Genomic DNA, 17,827 nt, shown 5'->3' on the forward strand with positions numbered 1-17,827 from the left:
TCCCACCTAAAACAGACAGACCAGCTCCACTTGGGCCGCCGGAGATGGAAGAAACCGAGCCGATTGCGAGCATTTCAGCGACTCAGACCTTCTGAAGCCCCCCCGGTACACATCTCCAGGTGACATCGGAAGTCATGGCTCATTGGTAGACTGAGTTGTGTTGGTGAAAATAAACCCCGGGGTGATTTTTGGAAGTGGTCACCGACAGACAGCGCCTTAACGGTAGTTTAGTTAGCTTGACTGAGTGAAGCCCCAGCGGAGAGACGGACACTGATTTTTCGTTTGAGTTTTAATAAGAAAATTAAGACCACCACCGCTGTGTTCACGTCATGTAAATATTATAGTATTAAATACAGGATTATGCTTTTTGTGAGCCTTTTTTTCGGTCCCTAACAGTTCAGGTGCTCGGCTCCGACACGTCCGGTCTGGTCTGAAAATTGTCACGATCCATGCTGAGGCTGTTTCCCCGGGCAGAGCTAGCTGCAAAGCGGAGCAATAATTCAATTTTTTCGCCTGTCGGACTGAACAAGGTGTCGGTGGATTTTGGACATTAAACGTTTGAGGAAATAGAAAGATGTCAACAAAAACTCCTTTGCCCACGGTCAACGAGAAGGTGACGGAAAGTGTGAGTATAAATGTTTGTTTGTGGGGTTTTTAAGCTAGCTGCACTTTGCCTCTGTACTGTAGAACACCACTGAATCACTTGTGCATGGAGATGAGTTGTTATATTAGTGTTTTATTGGATTGGTTGGTGGCTAATTCTTTCACTTTGTTGATAAATCGTAAACAAGCATATCCTCTACACCAAACACGCCCTGATTTTTCTCTTTAACATCGACAGTCCGAATGACTCGCATATAAGTTTATGTATTTAATGGTATGTGCTTTGTTGTAATGTAAAGTTGTGTATTTTGGGTGCAGTCGAGATATTTAGGCCTAAGCACGAACAAAACTACAGCACTTTGACTGCTGCTTCTGGCAGGCAACAGTAGACTTTCTGTGCAGTCCTGTTATTGGCCCACCCGGCTGTCATCAAGGCTTTCAACAGTCCAGCTTCCAAATATGGGCATCTTAGTCCCGCCTTCTTGTGACTAACAGAATGTCCTGTAAAAAAAAAAGTGACGTAAAGTTCACTACAATAAAATAAAGGTGGACTTCCGTTCAGGGTTTTTCTACATTAAAACCAGTTTCTACTTACATTAAACCAGCAGTGTTAATAAAGCCTAGATACTTTAAAATTCTAGCTTTCCAAACGACAGTGACTAAATGTAAGTGTTTTATTTTGAGACGTTTGATGCCCTCTCTACCAGTGAAATTAAGTATAACTTTCTTAATTTTCAGTTGAAATATTTAACAGTAGATATTTCCTGCTTGTAGTAAGTATATAGGGCGCAAATATCAGACAAGATATTCCTCCGGGAACTCCTTAATTGCCCCCTTTCTCCTTAATCTCATCTCCTGATCCAAGCTGTTACAATCTTAATAATTCACCACAAGTCTGCAAAGTCATATTACTGTAAAATCTGAATTAAACCTTATACAATTGCTGTTGAAGTACTTTACAATATGCCTCCAGTTTTAAGTAACAAAAAGATTAATGTCAAATCACTATGTTTTTTTTTTTTTTTTTTTTAAATCTCCATGCAAGTCTTTTTATGAGGACATTTTAGGTTTGATGCAGACATAGATCCTACTGTAGCAGTGAATTATGTATTGAAAAAATTACTCTGAAAACAGTCCAGATCTGTGTGTGTGTGTGTGTGTGGGGGGGGGGTGGCGGGGGGTTAGATGTTTTGTTGTGATTTCGTCTTCCCAATGCTGTTCTTTGACAGCAGGTCTGAATGTTTACATGTATGTCTGGTCTAGATCAGTCTTTGCGTGCAGCAGTGTTGCAGCACTGGGCTCTGGTCACTCACAACCCTCAGCTGTCAAGGTCATCTCCCCGGCATCTTTCTTAAACTATATGGGGTCCAAACTCATCTAATGTAAGAAACAGTGCATTGATGTTGCTGGTAAACTGCAGCAGTCGACTAAAGGGTATTGCAGCAAGGAGGAATTTTGACAGTAACCTCCAATCCAACATGATGAAAGAATAGCTCTGTTGTTATGCACTTATGTTATGGGGCACAAACAGAACGCGCTTACAACTTATCATACAAGTTGTGTGGCAAAAGCAAGAGTACAGGCACAATTGGTAGAGGAAGTAGATGAGTTTATGGCGGTATTTAAGAGGTACTTTCAGTCCAAAACAAAGTGGCTAGTAATTTCAAAATGATTCTGTTGCAGTGGAACAATATATTAGCTTTCAGTTATTGTCAGTGTATGTTCTTTGAGCCAACTATGATTTATTTTGTTCTGAAGAAATGTACATTTATTAAGTGCATTATTTTCAATATATGAACATATAATAACATACTTAACCCATAAAGACCCAAGCATCCACCGATGACCTAAAATGTTTAATACCTGTAGAGCAATCATATCAATACATGTAAATAATTGGTGTAAAATGCAGTTTGTCATCTTTCTTTTCATGGTCATCAGATATGACCCATTTGGACATTCAGAAGCTCCATAGTTACCATGGAAACACCATCATCTTCTAAAACATTGATTCACCAATAAAACCCATGGAGTTGGATCAATGACAGTGGATGGATACACTTGATTTATGTTAAGTTAATGATAGATATTGCTGAAAAAGTCACTTTTTCTTCAGATTTCTCTGTTTTGATATAACATCCTTTTAGATTTTGTGAACATTTATATTAAATATAGGAAATTAAATATAGGAAAATTCATGATTTACAGTGAAGCATGCAAAATGCAGAGGATAATATTCTAAAAAATGATGATATATAATTTAAGAACTGTTAAGAGGAAAAATTAATTTGGGAACTGACACAAAAGTAGCACTGAGTCCTTATGGGTTAAATAAGCATCTTCCCTATCTATCACACTTGCCTACATTCATGAAAGCAGCTGGTTGTTTTTCAATGTAGAGGATGCATATCAGATTATTATGGTGAATGATGTTTGTGCTCCTGAGTTCTTCCCCTTCTCATTAGCAGCAACAATGTTCAGCACCGTTTACTGTTGGCTTACAAATGTTTCAAACACAAACTCTTGACATGCGCATGATCCAGTTATGACACAGACCGACTCAATGGCCACAGGCTTTGTCAATAATGAGACTTTTCTGAATGTTGTGCAGTATATTGTACATTCATTCATTTTCTTCCATTGATTGCGGGGGAAGCAGCCGAAGCCAATAAATTATATTGTACCTTTTTAAAATATTTCAGCTCCAAACAGTGAGTATGGTTGGGCAATTTTTATGCTTTGGGGGATATAAACACACTAATCAGGTGACTTTATATGGTGTCTATGGACACAATGAAGGTAGAACATCAAAAAAGGATAAGAAATATAGTAATATCGGTGCTAAAAAACGCATACTTTGTTCATCCCTAGTGTCACCACAACTAGTGATGAACCAGTAAAAAGCAGGAATTTAAAGGCAGCAGTTGGTTGTAAATTGAGATTTTACTGAAATGCTATGTTAAATCAGACAGATTTAATAGAATCAATAGACAACTACATAAGTCAAGAACAGATTTGTCCCTTTATTCTGAAGGGACAGTGTGTAGTTTCCGGTCTGGGTGCTCCACACTCTGTCAGCTTGGTCTGGGATCAGAGCGCTCCCCCTCCTGCTGTGCTTTTCTGTTTCTCTGTGGTTATCGGGGCTCTGAGTTGGGAAAATCTGGTGTTGTGGGAATCTCTATGGGCATCGGCAGCGGGGCAGAGTGTTTTCCTGTTGAAACATGACGGGTGCCCAGGCAGCCAGGAGACACCGCAGCTTTGTGAGTAACCACTGAAAAGGACAGGGATCACATTAAACCAGGATTTGTTTTTCTTAAATACAGGAAGCTGACAGCCGGATGGAAACGCTGGAAATAGTGGTTTTTAAAAAATACTGCGTGCTTTATGATTAGCAGATGTAAAAGAAAATGTACCCAAGTGTTCCCACTGGCATTTAGTGGTGTGTCTGTGGTATTCAGCTCTGACCTTATCCTAGTTGATGATATTTTTATCTCCTCTGCTATCAGTATAGAAGTCCTAAAATATTCCTTTAGTGACTTAAAGGTGTGTCTCTGCTTTTTAGAAGTGACCTTGTTGCAGTTTATTATCTCTCAAAGCATCTCAGAAACTTTTGCACATAGACTGTCGTGTCTGCTGTGGTGGTAAAGTTAACTGCGATATCATATTTTATTAATTTTAACTTTCTTTCGGTGCTACTTCAATATATCGAAAAGGAGGTGATAGTTGCTTTACTTTTACACAACCGGATTAGTGCAGTATGGAGCAAAATATTAAAAAGCACAGATAATGTTTGTTGCTTTCCAACTTAGTCCTGGTCCTGTTTCAGGGTGAATGGGGTCAGTTTCATGTAAGGGGGGGTGTTAGATCCGGGTGGGGCAGAGAGTACCGGCTCTGTTAATGAGGCACGGTCGGGCAGTCGATACCGATGCTGCACCCGGTATCTGTCAGATTTTTTTTTTTTTTTTTTTTTTTTTTTTTTAGTTGTCGGTGCAGGGTTGGGAGGGTGGGTTGATAGTGTTTGAAAACAGCATAAAAAAATCAATCCCTCAATCAGTGGTGCTGTCACACCTCTAAACCACAAAAACCTCAGATTCCTTCCAGTATCAAGCACTTACTGTTTGATCTTGCTTTTTCTCTGAGTGTTTAGTGTTTTCTAGTTACTCCTCTATCCCCCAGTGACCATTTTTAGAGGTAGATATTAAGATAATGGGACTTCAGTTCAATAAAATCACCCTCAGACAATAGGAAAGCGATGAGAAAAGATCAGTAAGAGTAGCTGCAATTCCTTGGACAGCAATTCTTCAACCTGACTGAAGTCGTTCCAATTAGAGATGGATGTAAATCAGAATGTTATGGTAAAATGTGTGTTTACATGCCCCAAAGCATTTAATCAGAGTTGAACTTGGTTCTACCTGCTGTGAACAGTCTAATCTGCCAGAAATGTAAGAGAAGAGGAAGTTTTCACCCCCAATATTGGTTAAAGATTCAATTCAATATTTGTAAATCAACTGGATTTACAGCTTTCTCCCTGTTTTCTAACACTTGGACCAACTCATCATTTTGAGAATTTCATCCATCAATGTGTTCAATAATCCTTTAATTGAACTTCTAATCTCTATATTTGTTTACTGACTGGAAATTGGGAGAATGTTAGCAGGAAGATTCATCCCAGAGAGAAAAGATCAGATTAAGTGTTTATATTACTATTAAGTGCGAATATGTTCATACTGAACAGGTTGTCAGATCCCCTCTGATTAGACCGGTCCCTTCTGATTGAGGTGGTTATATGTTTTTAATTAAGAGAATATTACAACCTTTGTAAGTACAGTTTTCTACCAGTTACAGATGGAGTCTACCTTTTTTTGAAACCTTTATTTGGTGCTGAACGCTCTGCTGCACATCCTGTTTTCACATGTACAGGATATGACTCTGGTAGTTGGCACCGTTAAATAATGTTGCACTTAATTTGGGCAGTTTAAACTCCAGTGTTGTGCTTGACTTAAGGCGAAGTAATGTCTAAATATTAGACAGTAAATGCAGTTAAGGTTTTGCAAAGTGGATAACAAGTTAATCAACTAATTTTTGAGAACAAGCTGAAAAAATAAGGAAGACTCTGCACAAATAAGTCAAACCAACATAAAATCATCTTAGAGCTGTTGCTTGGATTGTTCTTGGCTCATAGATTTATCAGTTTTTAGATTAAACTGGATACTTTGAGGTTTTAGGATGTCAGACAGAGTTAGACATCTGATGTTGGTTCTTTGGTATCTGTGATGTCTTGACGGTAGTTTTTTCAGTGCATCTAGATGTTTTGCAGACTTTACAGCTAATTGATAATGAAAACTGCCCTGATGTTGTTACCCTCTGCCTTATTTTTCTCACAGATTACACTGCTATTGTGCAAAAAACACTTAGCCAGCTAACAGCAGAAGAAAATGTTAACATGTTGATATTCTGTTTGTATGTTAGCAGCACATGGGTTGCTGGTAGTGGATTTTTTTTTAAAGTTAATATGTTAATGACAGTTTGGAGCAGAAAAAACACAAATAGACCTCCCCTTTCTACACTGAAAATACATTCTGCATTGCTGAACTTAATCTTTCACTGTATCAGGAATCAGGTGATGTTGAACAGGTCAAATTAATAAACACATAAACAAATAAACTCTGAATCACTGGACATCAAATTCAATGTAAGTGATGTGTAAATGTAACTAAGCATCAAATTACCTGTAATAAAAATCTAGGGAGTGATTTTTAACATTTGAGCCATTGTAAATAATTGTTCTAGTCTAGAAGACTAATATTAAGTATCGGGGCCAATTTCTGCTCAAACCATATTGTAAAATGTTCCACAGACTATATTCAATTCTGTTAAAATCTGACCCTGAAAAGATGCAAAGGTGCCCGATTCATCCCCCTATGCCTGTGATATGTCCTCTAGCTTTGATGGTCAGGCATTTACTTGATGAAATACTGAGTTTATCTGCCATCTGTAGATGAAAAGCTTCTTTCTTTGTCTGGATCCAGCCTGTAAATGTCAGGAGTTTTCTCCTGCAGAGCCTAAGCTGATGTCATGGTGGGATAACACGATTCACCACTGATACATGTAGATATCTGTACGTTTCATCTGCTGTTAGACCTCTAAACTCTGTCTTTTTGTTTCCACAGCACACTTCACACAGTAATGGGCGTCAGGAGATCAGCACGCGCTCAGCTCGGACTGGCGTCCGATCCCGCAGCTCTGAGGAGCCGCACGTCGGCAACTACCGGCTGCTCAAAACCATTGGGAAGGGCAACTTTGCCAAAGTGAAACTGGCCCGACACATCCTTACTGGCAGAGAGGTGAGACACTCAAACACATTGACTCAAGAGTTTATCAAGACTGAAGTCCAGCTGATCTTCTTATCCTGTGGCCTAAGAGCCAGTCAAACATTTAATGACCATTACATAGGATAAAGTCTGTTTGGACAGCAAGAACAGGAGCAGCTAGCAAAGAGAACATTTCAGACAACAAAATGCCAACCATAGAATGTCAATTATAAAAAGACATTTTGAAGTTATAATTTACTTTTTAATGATGAAATCTGATACATGGGAGATCAGAATAAAGAAGGTGAACTGTATGCAAGACCAGATGAACACATAAGTTACTTCAGACAAGTCTTACTTAACCCCTCAAGACAACATTATATCCCAGCTTTGCCTTTCTTTGGAAAGCTGGAATGTTGACCACACTTCCCTCTGTGAGTCAGAACAGCAGGCCTTTCCAATAAAACCCAAACTCCTGAATTTTTATCACTTTATCAGAGTCTGCTTCTCCTTTAAGCAAATATAGTCTGTTTCACCCACAGCTGATAAGCCTGTCTCTGTGATTTCAACTGTTAGTTTTATTGCAGAGCTCGGGTGAGGCTGGGTGTCACATTTATGTCAGTGTTTACAGTATTGAAAACTTTGAATAGGTTGTTTGTGTCTGGGTGATACAGCCAAAAATATCAGTAGATATTGATAATCGTCATGATAAATGTCAATGTTTAGGGGCTGATTTTTGGTGCTCAGTAAATGTTGAATAAACCAGAGGGTGAATTGTGTTTAAACTTTTTTTTATGATCAGAACATGTCAGAAGTAGCAGTAGAACATGAGTAAAATTTTGATGCAACAAAGATCGCAATATCTATAGTATCTCCTAGTTTTAATGAACATGGTATTAATTTTAGACTTTTACTATAGTGAACTTAACTTCCCTTAACATGAAGTGTAAATTTTTCACTTTGTTGTATGTCATTACAATTGGACACTGTGATTACCACAAGAACTGCTGAAATATTTTATCCATAATCGCCACATTTCAGTCCATCCTACCTTCATCAGGTATATGGAGCATCCAAACACTTCCATTTATATATACACTCAGAATCTGCTTCATCCATTCACAATGAGTGCTGAGATTAATTTCACTGATGATTCTCAAACCATACCCCCCACCCCCCAATAAATCTTACCCAACATCTAACTTTAAACACGGGAAAATAACAAGCAATTAAAAAAACAATGGATGTGATATACACCAAATCTCAAGTCTTGTTTAAAAAGGAAAATAAATGGTTACAAAAAAAAGAAATTAAACGTGTCTGCCTGTAAATTTCATCAAATATTCATAGTCTAAGAGTCTACAGACAACTAAGTGAATCACAGAATTAGAGACTGAGTTATACTGAGACAAATGTGTGTTTTTTACCAAAGCCCTTCAGTGTTTCCCAGCTCCACCAAGTCCACGTCCTGACAGACTGGTAGCTCTAAACCTCATTGGCAGTAATGGACGCTGCAGGGAGAGCTGAGCTTTTGATTTGTTCATAATTGATGAACACAAAGAGCAAGCATCTTCCTAACAAAGGATGGAACGGTTAACAAAGCAGCGATGCTCTTTTTACCTCCCAAATCTGTTTTCAGTTATTCAGCTTTTTGCTGTTTTGCCTTATTTTTTTTATTTTGTAGTCTGTGAATGACTCTAAATTATTTCTTGGTAAAATCTCAGTCATGCTGTAGGTCGTCAGTGTCTGCCTCCTCCTGCTTTCAATGTGATCTGCTTTATTTGTTTTTCACTTCATACTCCACTTCCTCTTTTTCACACTTGTCCGCTGTTATATCTCATTTAGCTCAGTTTCAATGCTGTTTTTTTTGTCTCCACAGGTGGCAATTAAGATAATAGACAAGACGCAGCTGAACCCAAACAGCCTTCAGAAGGTAATTTACCCCCTCCTCTATCCTCCATTATACCCTCACGCTGTGGCAGAACTCATTTACTAATTCATGAAGCACAACAGATTGAGTATTAATTGTGTAAATGGGAAGCAGGGCATGCTGGGACAGAGCATGTGTTCTCCATACACTGCAGCTCTGTTGGGTGAATTAAGAGGTTTTATTATTTTATTATGATGGAGATAGAGAAGAAGATGATTCAGTGCTACTTCCACTGTTCTACTTTTGTTTTGAACGGTAAATAAATTATGAAGTCAGGAGATGCAGATCTGAGTCTGTAAAATGTGTTAAAATTGAACCCAAGGCGTTAAAGGAGATTGAGTCTGTGGCAGTGCTTGTTTAATTACGTCTATACAGGAAAAGAAGAGCAACTTTAAGTGCTTTGGCTGCTCTTTTTAAATACTTTGAGTTTCATCTGTCACGACACAGACTTTTCTCCTCGAAGAAGTTTATCCGAGTCTTTACTTAAGTACAAGTGCTGATTCATTCCTGATTTCCTGCATTGGTGGTTACCCTATTGATAGGTGATATGAGAGTCATACATGGTGGTTGATTTTACAGTTGTCCTACTGTCTTTTTATGTTGCTGTACTCATGTTTTCAGACTTCTCCAGACAACTTCATTTAAAGAGGTTCTAAACTCTTCAACGTATTTATGAGCTGTGATATTGATGAATTAGGCAATATTATGTACAATGGTTTAGGGTTAAATCATCCTCAACCTTGTACATAGAGGCAACTGTTTGGCTCTTCATCATGAAATCCATATAAAATAATCCCAATCATCACTCTAATTTGATTTGTGTGACTCACCTGCTCTACACTGGGAGTCTGTGACCATGTTTACATTCACATAATATTCCATTTTATCCCCTTATTCTGAAAAAGACATTATTAATAAGATGTTTACATTGCTAGAGAAAATGAATGTGAAACTAATAAACATAATGTACATAAACACCTTCTGGAAAAGGTCATCTTATTTGCTCATATCCATAAACTTGCTGATATCTGCAGTCATTTACTTGTAGGTGTGTTTCTCACTCATCTCCACCACAGCTGACTGTAAACAGGGGCCATGGGTCACAGGAAGAAATTGGTAAAAATCAGTAGTAGGAAATCAGTAAATTAAATTCATTTCCATTTCCAAACAGAATATGCTGTTTACATTCATAATATTTACATATTTGGAATAACAGTGTGCATGTAAATGTACTCTGCAAAACCACCCTTATTTTCCAGCAAGGAACTGAAAGTGTTATATCAGTTTGTTCAAAACCACCAGACTTCTTTGACAACAATTGTAATTATACCTTCCAGAACTCCTTCCTCGATCGGTTACTTTGGGTCTGAAATGACATTTAAAAAAAACTTTCAAGCGACACAAACAAACCAATCGAGGCAGTGACTCTATGATGCAAAACCATTGTTTTTAAGAGTCTGGTGGTTTTGAGGAGAGGAATGTAACACTTTCAGTTCCTCTCTGGAAGATTATTGATGACAAAATAATCTACTAAATAGAGTATAATTGAACTGATGTTGATTATTTTTAAGAGTTTCTATTGCATTTAAGTAGAATGTATTCAAACAAGTAGATTTTTGTGTGATATTAAGTGTTGTGGGATCTGCAAAATTGGGCAGGACAGTCATTAAAAGTTATACCATCACAATGCTCCTGAAGTACAAGCTACTGTCAACAAATTGGGTATTTCTGATATCTGTACATTTTAAAAAAAATACAAATAAATAAATAAATATATATAATCAAAATATGATTTCATCATCTTAAAAATTTGTGTATTGACAGGGCTGCAACTAAAAGGTACTTCCTTGGGTCACTATTATCATTATCAAACTATCAAATAATTATGTCCAAGATGTGCAAGAGATGAAGCTCTGACATGTTTTGATGAAATTATTTGTCTTCAAGTTACTTTTCATCAACCAGCAGCTCAAAATATTTAGTTTAACGTCACATTTGCATGATGTAACCAGCAACAATGGAATAAATAAGCCATGTATTTTCTATTTTGGTCTGGAAAAATAAGTCATTGTCAAAAGTGCTACCATATGTGTTGTGGCTTTAATCTTAAATGTGGAGTAGAAGTATGAAAGTATCAGGAAATGGTAATACTCAGTGAAGTACAAGTACCTCTAACTTGTCATTAAGTGCAGTACCTTGATTAATTATACTTTATTAACATTCCACCGCTTTTTTTTTTTTTTTTTTGGTCTGTCATCACCATCCATGACTTCCCAACAGAATCTTAGTGTGATTTTTCTCCTTCTACCATTTTCCGGTCCGTGCATGCAACTGAGACTGACAGTTTTGTTTTACTTGTTAAATCAACCAGATCAGGAAGCGGGTTTGCTTTTAAAATGCAAATTCACAAGCTGAAAGTGAATGCTCCTTTGCTGCTCAGTGAAAAGCAGTTTCACTTTACAGTTTGAAGTCACTGAGCTGAGAATGAGCGGCCCATAACCCTCCTCTGCTTTTGTGTGCGCTCATTAGCAAGGGAGATGTGTGCGTGGTTGTTTTGATCTGTGCCGCCGTACATTTGGCTTGGGCACTGGGGCCTGGAAGTGTTTCGCAGAACTCAGAGCGGTATTGACTCGCTGTCGCAGTCCGCAGGCTTTTTGCTCAGACAGATAGAAGAGGACAGCACAGACCTTAGCAGCGGCGGCTGCTGGTGATGACGATGATGATGTTGGGTGCTGATGTTCGAGCCGGCCCCGTCTGCCAGCCAGCCCCCGCCGCTCTGCTCCCCTCAGCGGTCGGCAGTGGTTTTCCATCAGTTTTTTCCAAAGCTCCATTGATTCTGGCCTTGTAGCTCAGAGGCCCGGGCCCTTTGGCGTTGGCTGTGACACTACGCTGACAGAAAAAACACTGAGTCATGACAGCGCCGTCCGGAAACACAAAGCGGGAGGCTTTGTCGACAGTCCTTGTTGTTTTTAGGTTACTGCTTTGTCACAGTCAAGGAAAAAAAATCTCTTTTAGGTGTTTGGTCAGGTTGTTTCTCCTGCTGTTCCACGTGGGAGTTGATGTCTTTAATGTTTATTTTAAGGAATAGGGCACACTGAGCAAAGCAAATACATTTGAATACATTTTTATGATTGACACAGTTAAATGTTCCCACTCCTGTCATGTGTTTTCTATATATAGGCTACCTTTTTGAGTGATTTTTTTCTTTTCTTTTTTTATTTGGCTGCTAAATTAAAAGACATCCTGAAATGGATCCAGTTTGTGTAGCTCACTGATCCAACCTGCATTTGACCTTGATAGAGCTGCAAAGTAGGAGGAGCAGCTGCTTTTTTACTCATTATATGCAGTATATATAATTTTTCTGTTCATGAGCACTGTAGTAAATATGAATAAAATAATTATACTTAGGCAGCAGTCTAAATTATTGTAATTTTTCAAGTTTTAGTCAAAGAAATACAACAATATCCATAAGTGGTGGATGCTAACATGTAGAAAGAGGAGGTCATTGGTGGGAAACTCAAAACATGTCATTTTTGCAGATTAGAACAAGACACTCAAAGTATATGGAAATTGGCACAGCTTTCAAAGAAAGTGGATTTTTAGCTTTAGTTAAAACTCTGTGATTGGTGTTTTTGGCTGAAAAGCACCTCAGCAATCAGAGATAATTTCTACGTTTAGGTTTTTGTCTTGAGTCTTGTATCAAAGAAGCAGATATTTTTAATCATAGTTGTTCACGTTGTTCTGCTGACAAGGTTTTTCTCTCTGCAGCAAGCAGATTTAATATTACTGCAGCTCAATTTGAAGTCTTAAAGTCTTCCACAGCCCACGCAAATATATAATCACATCTGTGATCAACACAAAAGGCTAGAAGGAAATCTATCCCCATATGTATTTTAATTTTCAATACTAGAACAATGGTCCCACATTGTAAATCCCAATGAACTGATACTCACTGCTATTTTGTTTTCATGAGCTTTATTTTAATCTTCTGATGACTTACTTTTTGAGGATGAGTCTCCTTTCTTAGTTGTCATTTTCCCACCTTATGGACACTGCTCAGTTTTAGTTCATGCTGAAGATGACTCATTCTGTCCATTACAATTCCCTCCAATGACAAAATATACTTTGGAGTAAAAATATGTCGGATAAATTTATAATGGCATTTGTGTTACTACTTAAATAAATATGTTGACATGTGACTTTTACAGTGAAGATGAAGTCCTCCTGGTCAGCTGAAGCCTCAGAGATTAGACATGAGAGTCATTATCGAAGTTGGAGCTGATTTGTTTAAAAACCAACAGCATTTCAGCTCGAACCACAAGACAAATAAGATTAGACTCACAGACAATAAGGTTGTGTGAATTTACTGCATGTCATCATTCATAGGATTTGTTGATCAACTTGAATTCACCTTGTTGAGACAATGTTTGCTTCTGCAGGATATTTGTGGGATATCTAGTCAGATGGTAATCTTTGCTGTTTTGTGTTCCATCTTTAGTTCCTACTAAGCACCAGTATTTTGATCTAGTCTGTTGGGGTTTGGAGCCTCATAATGATGACCCAGGACTTAGCTGGCTTTGGGCAGTCAAGTCCTCTGTGGCACCTGTTCAGACGAATACTGCCTTTTTGGCTTTTTTTGTATTCTGTCCTTCAGTCCCTTCTTTGGCTCTGAAGATCCTGTCATTATATTGGTGAAATCGCACCTCATGATCATCCATCTGGTCAGTAAGGGCTGCTAGAAAGCTTTTAGTTTCTGTGTCTGTTAGCCTGCTCTCCAGATTGGTATTGATGTCATCTACACTGGAGATGTCGCTTTCAGGCTCTATTAAATGCTGGGAGTCATTTTCTAGTTTTGCAATAATTATGTCAAATTTCAGGAGAATACAGGCGATTTCTCTTGATGACAGGCACAATATTGGTAGCAGTCTCCTTTCCTAAGATGATGATACCAACAGGTTAGCTAGCATTAACTTGCACAGTGTTGATGTCTTTGGGAGCAGGTTTGGTTTTTGCATGTTGGTGATTATTTCTGTTAGACCTGTGTTTTTGTTTAGTTTTGGTGCCATCTGTCACCATTTCTTTTCTGGACATGTTCACCAACCTTCTTTATATGTACAAAGTGACCACAGATGTAACGATTAGCAGAAGCATTCAGAGATTGTTTGATCGGGACATTTCTGGTCTTGATCTTCTCAGTGTAAGAAAATCCAGTGCATTGCTTTTAAGGACATATAGATCTATTATATTGATAGTTGAATTTAGTGGATAATTTACATTTTTCCAGAAAATATTTTATAGCAGGGCAAGAGGTTTAAGTAACTATTATGGGCTTAGGTTGATTCTCAAAACACTATATATTTTTAGTTCATATTTTACATGCAATTGTTTGCAGCAGTCACTTGTATGAAAAAAATAAGATAAAACCTTAGTGTGACCTTGCTTATAGTGTAGGAGTATGTATTGTGTTACAAAGCTTATCACCCTCTTTCTTACCAATAACAGCCCTAATTGAAGTAACCATATGATAGTCTAATGTTTTTATTGAGTGAATTTGACCAAAATCAGCTTCTCAAATGTAATGATATTGATGGATCTTTTGCGTATAGTCAATATTGTCTTTGGATTTTGGACTTTTGAGATCCTTTTGTGGTGTTAGTCTTTCCGTAGGATTTGTTGATAGTAACAACAGTATAGAAAATCCTTGACCTGATCCTTATAAGGCCTTTCATTGTAACGGTGTTGACAGAGCATGTCCAGGTGACTCCGGTGTTCCGCTGTGAGATGAGTTTGAAGGATCAGCTCTCGTGTTCATTTCCCTCTTCTCTCTAAGCTGCTGCTGTTGTACCAGCCGACCTGCATCGAGGCAGCTCCGCTGTGACCTGACCTCTTATGTAACCACTAGAATTGGCGAGCGGCTGATAGCGTGGGGATATCGTCTCTGAAGCCCAAATGTTTATTTTCAGCCTCTGTTCTTAATGGTGTGGAGGAGCTGAGTCGACGCTCACATCTGTCTCTGTTTCCTTCTCTGTCCTGGTCGGACCTGCAGAGGATCCTGTTGACATCCAGGTCAAAGGTCAAGGGAGGGAGTGTGACGCTGGTGCGGCTTGATTAAATGTAAATACCAGCCTGTGCTGAGATGTTCCTTTTCATTAAGTAGTTTAGGAGCAGCAAAACAAACACTGTCTCAATGTCTGAAAATGAGATGTGAGGATTTTCTGTCTTTATCTCCTCTTTTAACCCTTTTGACCTAAATATCCCGCTTTAAATGGAGGCTCTAATCACTTTGTCACTTGTTTTATCACAAATCAAGCACATAGAAACCGGGGTAAAGTTTTTCTTATATTGTAAACTGGTTAAAAGGTATGTGGAAGTGTTTGCTCAGTGGGAGGATTTTTTTGTAAGAGGTCAGCCGTTTCAGAAAATGGTGGATCAATGATATCATTGTAACTGAGCAGACGAAGGGACTTTTCTTGGTTTGTAAACTGAGAAGAACTACTCAATCATCGACACATTTATGTGCTTTGTCCTGCATAGAAGAGTTTAAAGTAGGGCTGGGTGGATGATCTCATGCTCTTGGTTCATGATAAATCTTAAAGGGCATATGATCTATTTATCAAATATATTGAAGAGATCGTGTCATTAAAAAAAAAGAAAAAATATTAGCACAGTCACAGCTTTTCTACTTGACTGACATTCTCTTCAAGTGGCCTTTTATCAGTATAAGTTACAGTATTTTACAGATAACATTGTACTAACTTTTGGGTCTGTAGGATTAATGTTACTAGAAGAGGTCTCTAGTTTAGTGAGTTACATTAATATCAGTCTGTTTGTAGCGATGCTTTAGTGTTCAGGTTTAGTCTAAGTTAACTTGCAGAGTTTGTTGTAATGTGTTTTTCTGCTGATGTCGAAGAAATGCTGTTGAAGAATTGCCGTAAATCTGTGAACTGCATGTCCGACTTCTGATCTCCAATATAGTCCTATTTACATAAATGCCTCAGAGTTGTGTTAGTATGATAAACATTTTGGATTCATTGTAACACTCTGATGGGTTAAAAATTGGGCCATCACACTGCAGCTGCCTCTACAGGATATAATGGTGTTGGTCCAAAATGAAGCAAAAATGCAGAATTTTTAGTTGGAAAACGTCAATGAAAAGCCTTCATTCACAATCTGAATCTCTCTGAAAGCAGAGAAAACTATTGGAAAAGGGAAAGTTGGTTGTATTTCAGCTACATTTTATTAGAGGTAAGAACATTTTGATTCTGATTGTGGATGATTGTTGTACCTGTAGAGATCTTCATATCATCTTATGACCAGATTATCTATTCCTAGTGTTAGATGGCTAACTGATTTCTACAGATCCAGCATCACCACTGGCATTTTGTTAAACTGTTATTTGTGGCTGAAATAATTAAAACCTTATGCAGTTTTTGCATTAGGATAAATTCCTTTCACCTTGAACATCTCATATTTCAGTTATAAGGGAAAACATAAAGCCCTATGTCATTTTGGGTCTTAAAATCCAAATAATAAATGTCTGTGAAGAAATACATTAAACTCGGCATGATCGTAGCTGTTATTTTAATCCAGGTTTCACTCCTTCAGGCTGGTTTTGTCTGTCCAGATGCGAACAATAACTGCAGCAGACTTCCATCGCTCTTAGCTGATACTGCAGCAACTGTAATCAGGTTTGTTGACTCACCTCTTAAGACTCGGACCTGGTGGGAGGTTAACCAAAACCATCTCAGTACATGATCTCACACCAAGCCCACAGGATTAAGTTTGAGATCAGGCCTAAGAGTTAAAATCTAGGAGTGGATGTAGAAAAGCAGCACGGGACTGATGAACCGAAGTGTAGGTGTGAGAGCTCCCCGTGTCATTTGGCCTTAAGGTGCCTCGTATCACAAGACTGGGATTGCGTAAGTGGGACAGCTGTGCATCATTGTGGTGGTATGAGCGGATCACCAGCAGGTTTACGTCCTCGTCCTAATGGTTGTATTATGTGGTGAATCATCTCTGCCTCTCTTGTGTTTTTCCACTAATTCTGTTTACTGCATGGCATACCTGACAAAGTATTCCCATACACTAGCATTGTTTCTCAGCCTGTCCAGGTGTCGAAGGGGTTTATATTCGCTATGTAGGACAGAACATAGTGTGCCAAAACTTTACAAAGTCACAAGCTACTTCCAGTCGAACTATCCTAAACACTTTGAGCTCCTAGTTTTACTGTTTCTCTGCAAAATCAAGCCTCTTCTTCTTCTCATAGCCTTTCCACAGCCACTGAGACAACCTCTTCAGATTTATTCCTCTGCACTTTGAGTATTTTCAGTATAATGATGGACAGAGTGGCAGAGTAATGATAGTGAGGAGACCTCAGGCTCACTCCGCTGCTCTTCCTCGTCGCCTCCTCCTCGTCATCAGCCAGATTCATCCTGGCTCGGGTTGTTAACATGGTTTCCAAAGCGGTCGACTCCATCCTGAAGGGCTGCAGCTCATAATTAACCCTTTTTTTGACTGTAAACTGTGAATAAAATGAGAATTATTATCACAGTTCTGTGCACACTGCAGTATGTTTAAAATGTTAGATATTTGTCTGCACAAAAACTGTATCACAGATGCTATACTGTCTGGTTGCAATAAAAAAATATATAACATTTTAATAAGAGCAGCACAAGATACTGAATTAATCTAGTTAATCATGCTCTTTCTGTTTAATGGATATGAAAACTGTCTGATCTATAAATCCAGACTAGCCCTTCTATCTTGTTCAGTGAAAATTCACAATACAAATTGTTGTTATATACTCAAAGTAGGGCTGCACGATTTTGGCAAAAAAAAAAATCCCGATTTTTTTTTTTCCTCTAAAAACTCGATTTTCGATTTTGATTTTGATTTTTGGGTAAAACTACAAAAGACAACAGAAGTCAGCACACCATTTTCGTGAGCAGCCAACAATGCAAGGCACTGCTCTAACCTCAAATCT

General features: G+C 38.3%; 1 protein-coding gene across 25 annotated transcripts in view; it reads left to right on the forward strand.

Annotated features, from left to right (window-relative positions):
- The window catches only part of mark3a (MAP/microtubule affinity-regulating kinase 3a), a 75,548-nt gene continuing 57,721 nt past the window's right edge, over positions 1-17,827 (forward strand). For 24 of the 25 annotated variants that reach the window (XM_030127482.1, XM_030127487.1, XM_030127486.1 and 21 more), the window contains exons 1-3: positions 1-625; positions 6,774-6,947; positions 8,794-8,847. In XM_030127482.1, coding sequence (XP_029983342.1) covers positions 575-625; positions 6,774-6,947; positions 8,794-8,847 — 279 coding nt within the window. In that variant the 5' untranslated portion in view covers positions 1-574. Of the gene's footprint in view, positions 626-3,719; positions 3,864-6,773; positions 6,948-8,793; positions 8,848-17,827 lie in introns of those variants that run through there. The other variant, XM_030127484.1, reaches the window with a different exon arrangement.

Source organism: Sphaeramia orbicularis, chromosome 22 (genome assembly GCF_902148855.1).
Source record: "Sphaeramia orbicularis chromosome 22, fSphaOr1.1, whole genome shotgun sequence".
Classification (NCBI taxonomy): domain Eukaryota; kingdom Metazoa; phylum Chordata; class Actinopteri; order Kurtiformes; family Apogonidae; genus Sphaeramia; species Sphaeramia orbicularis.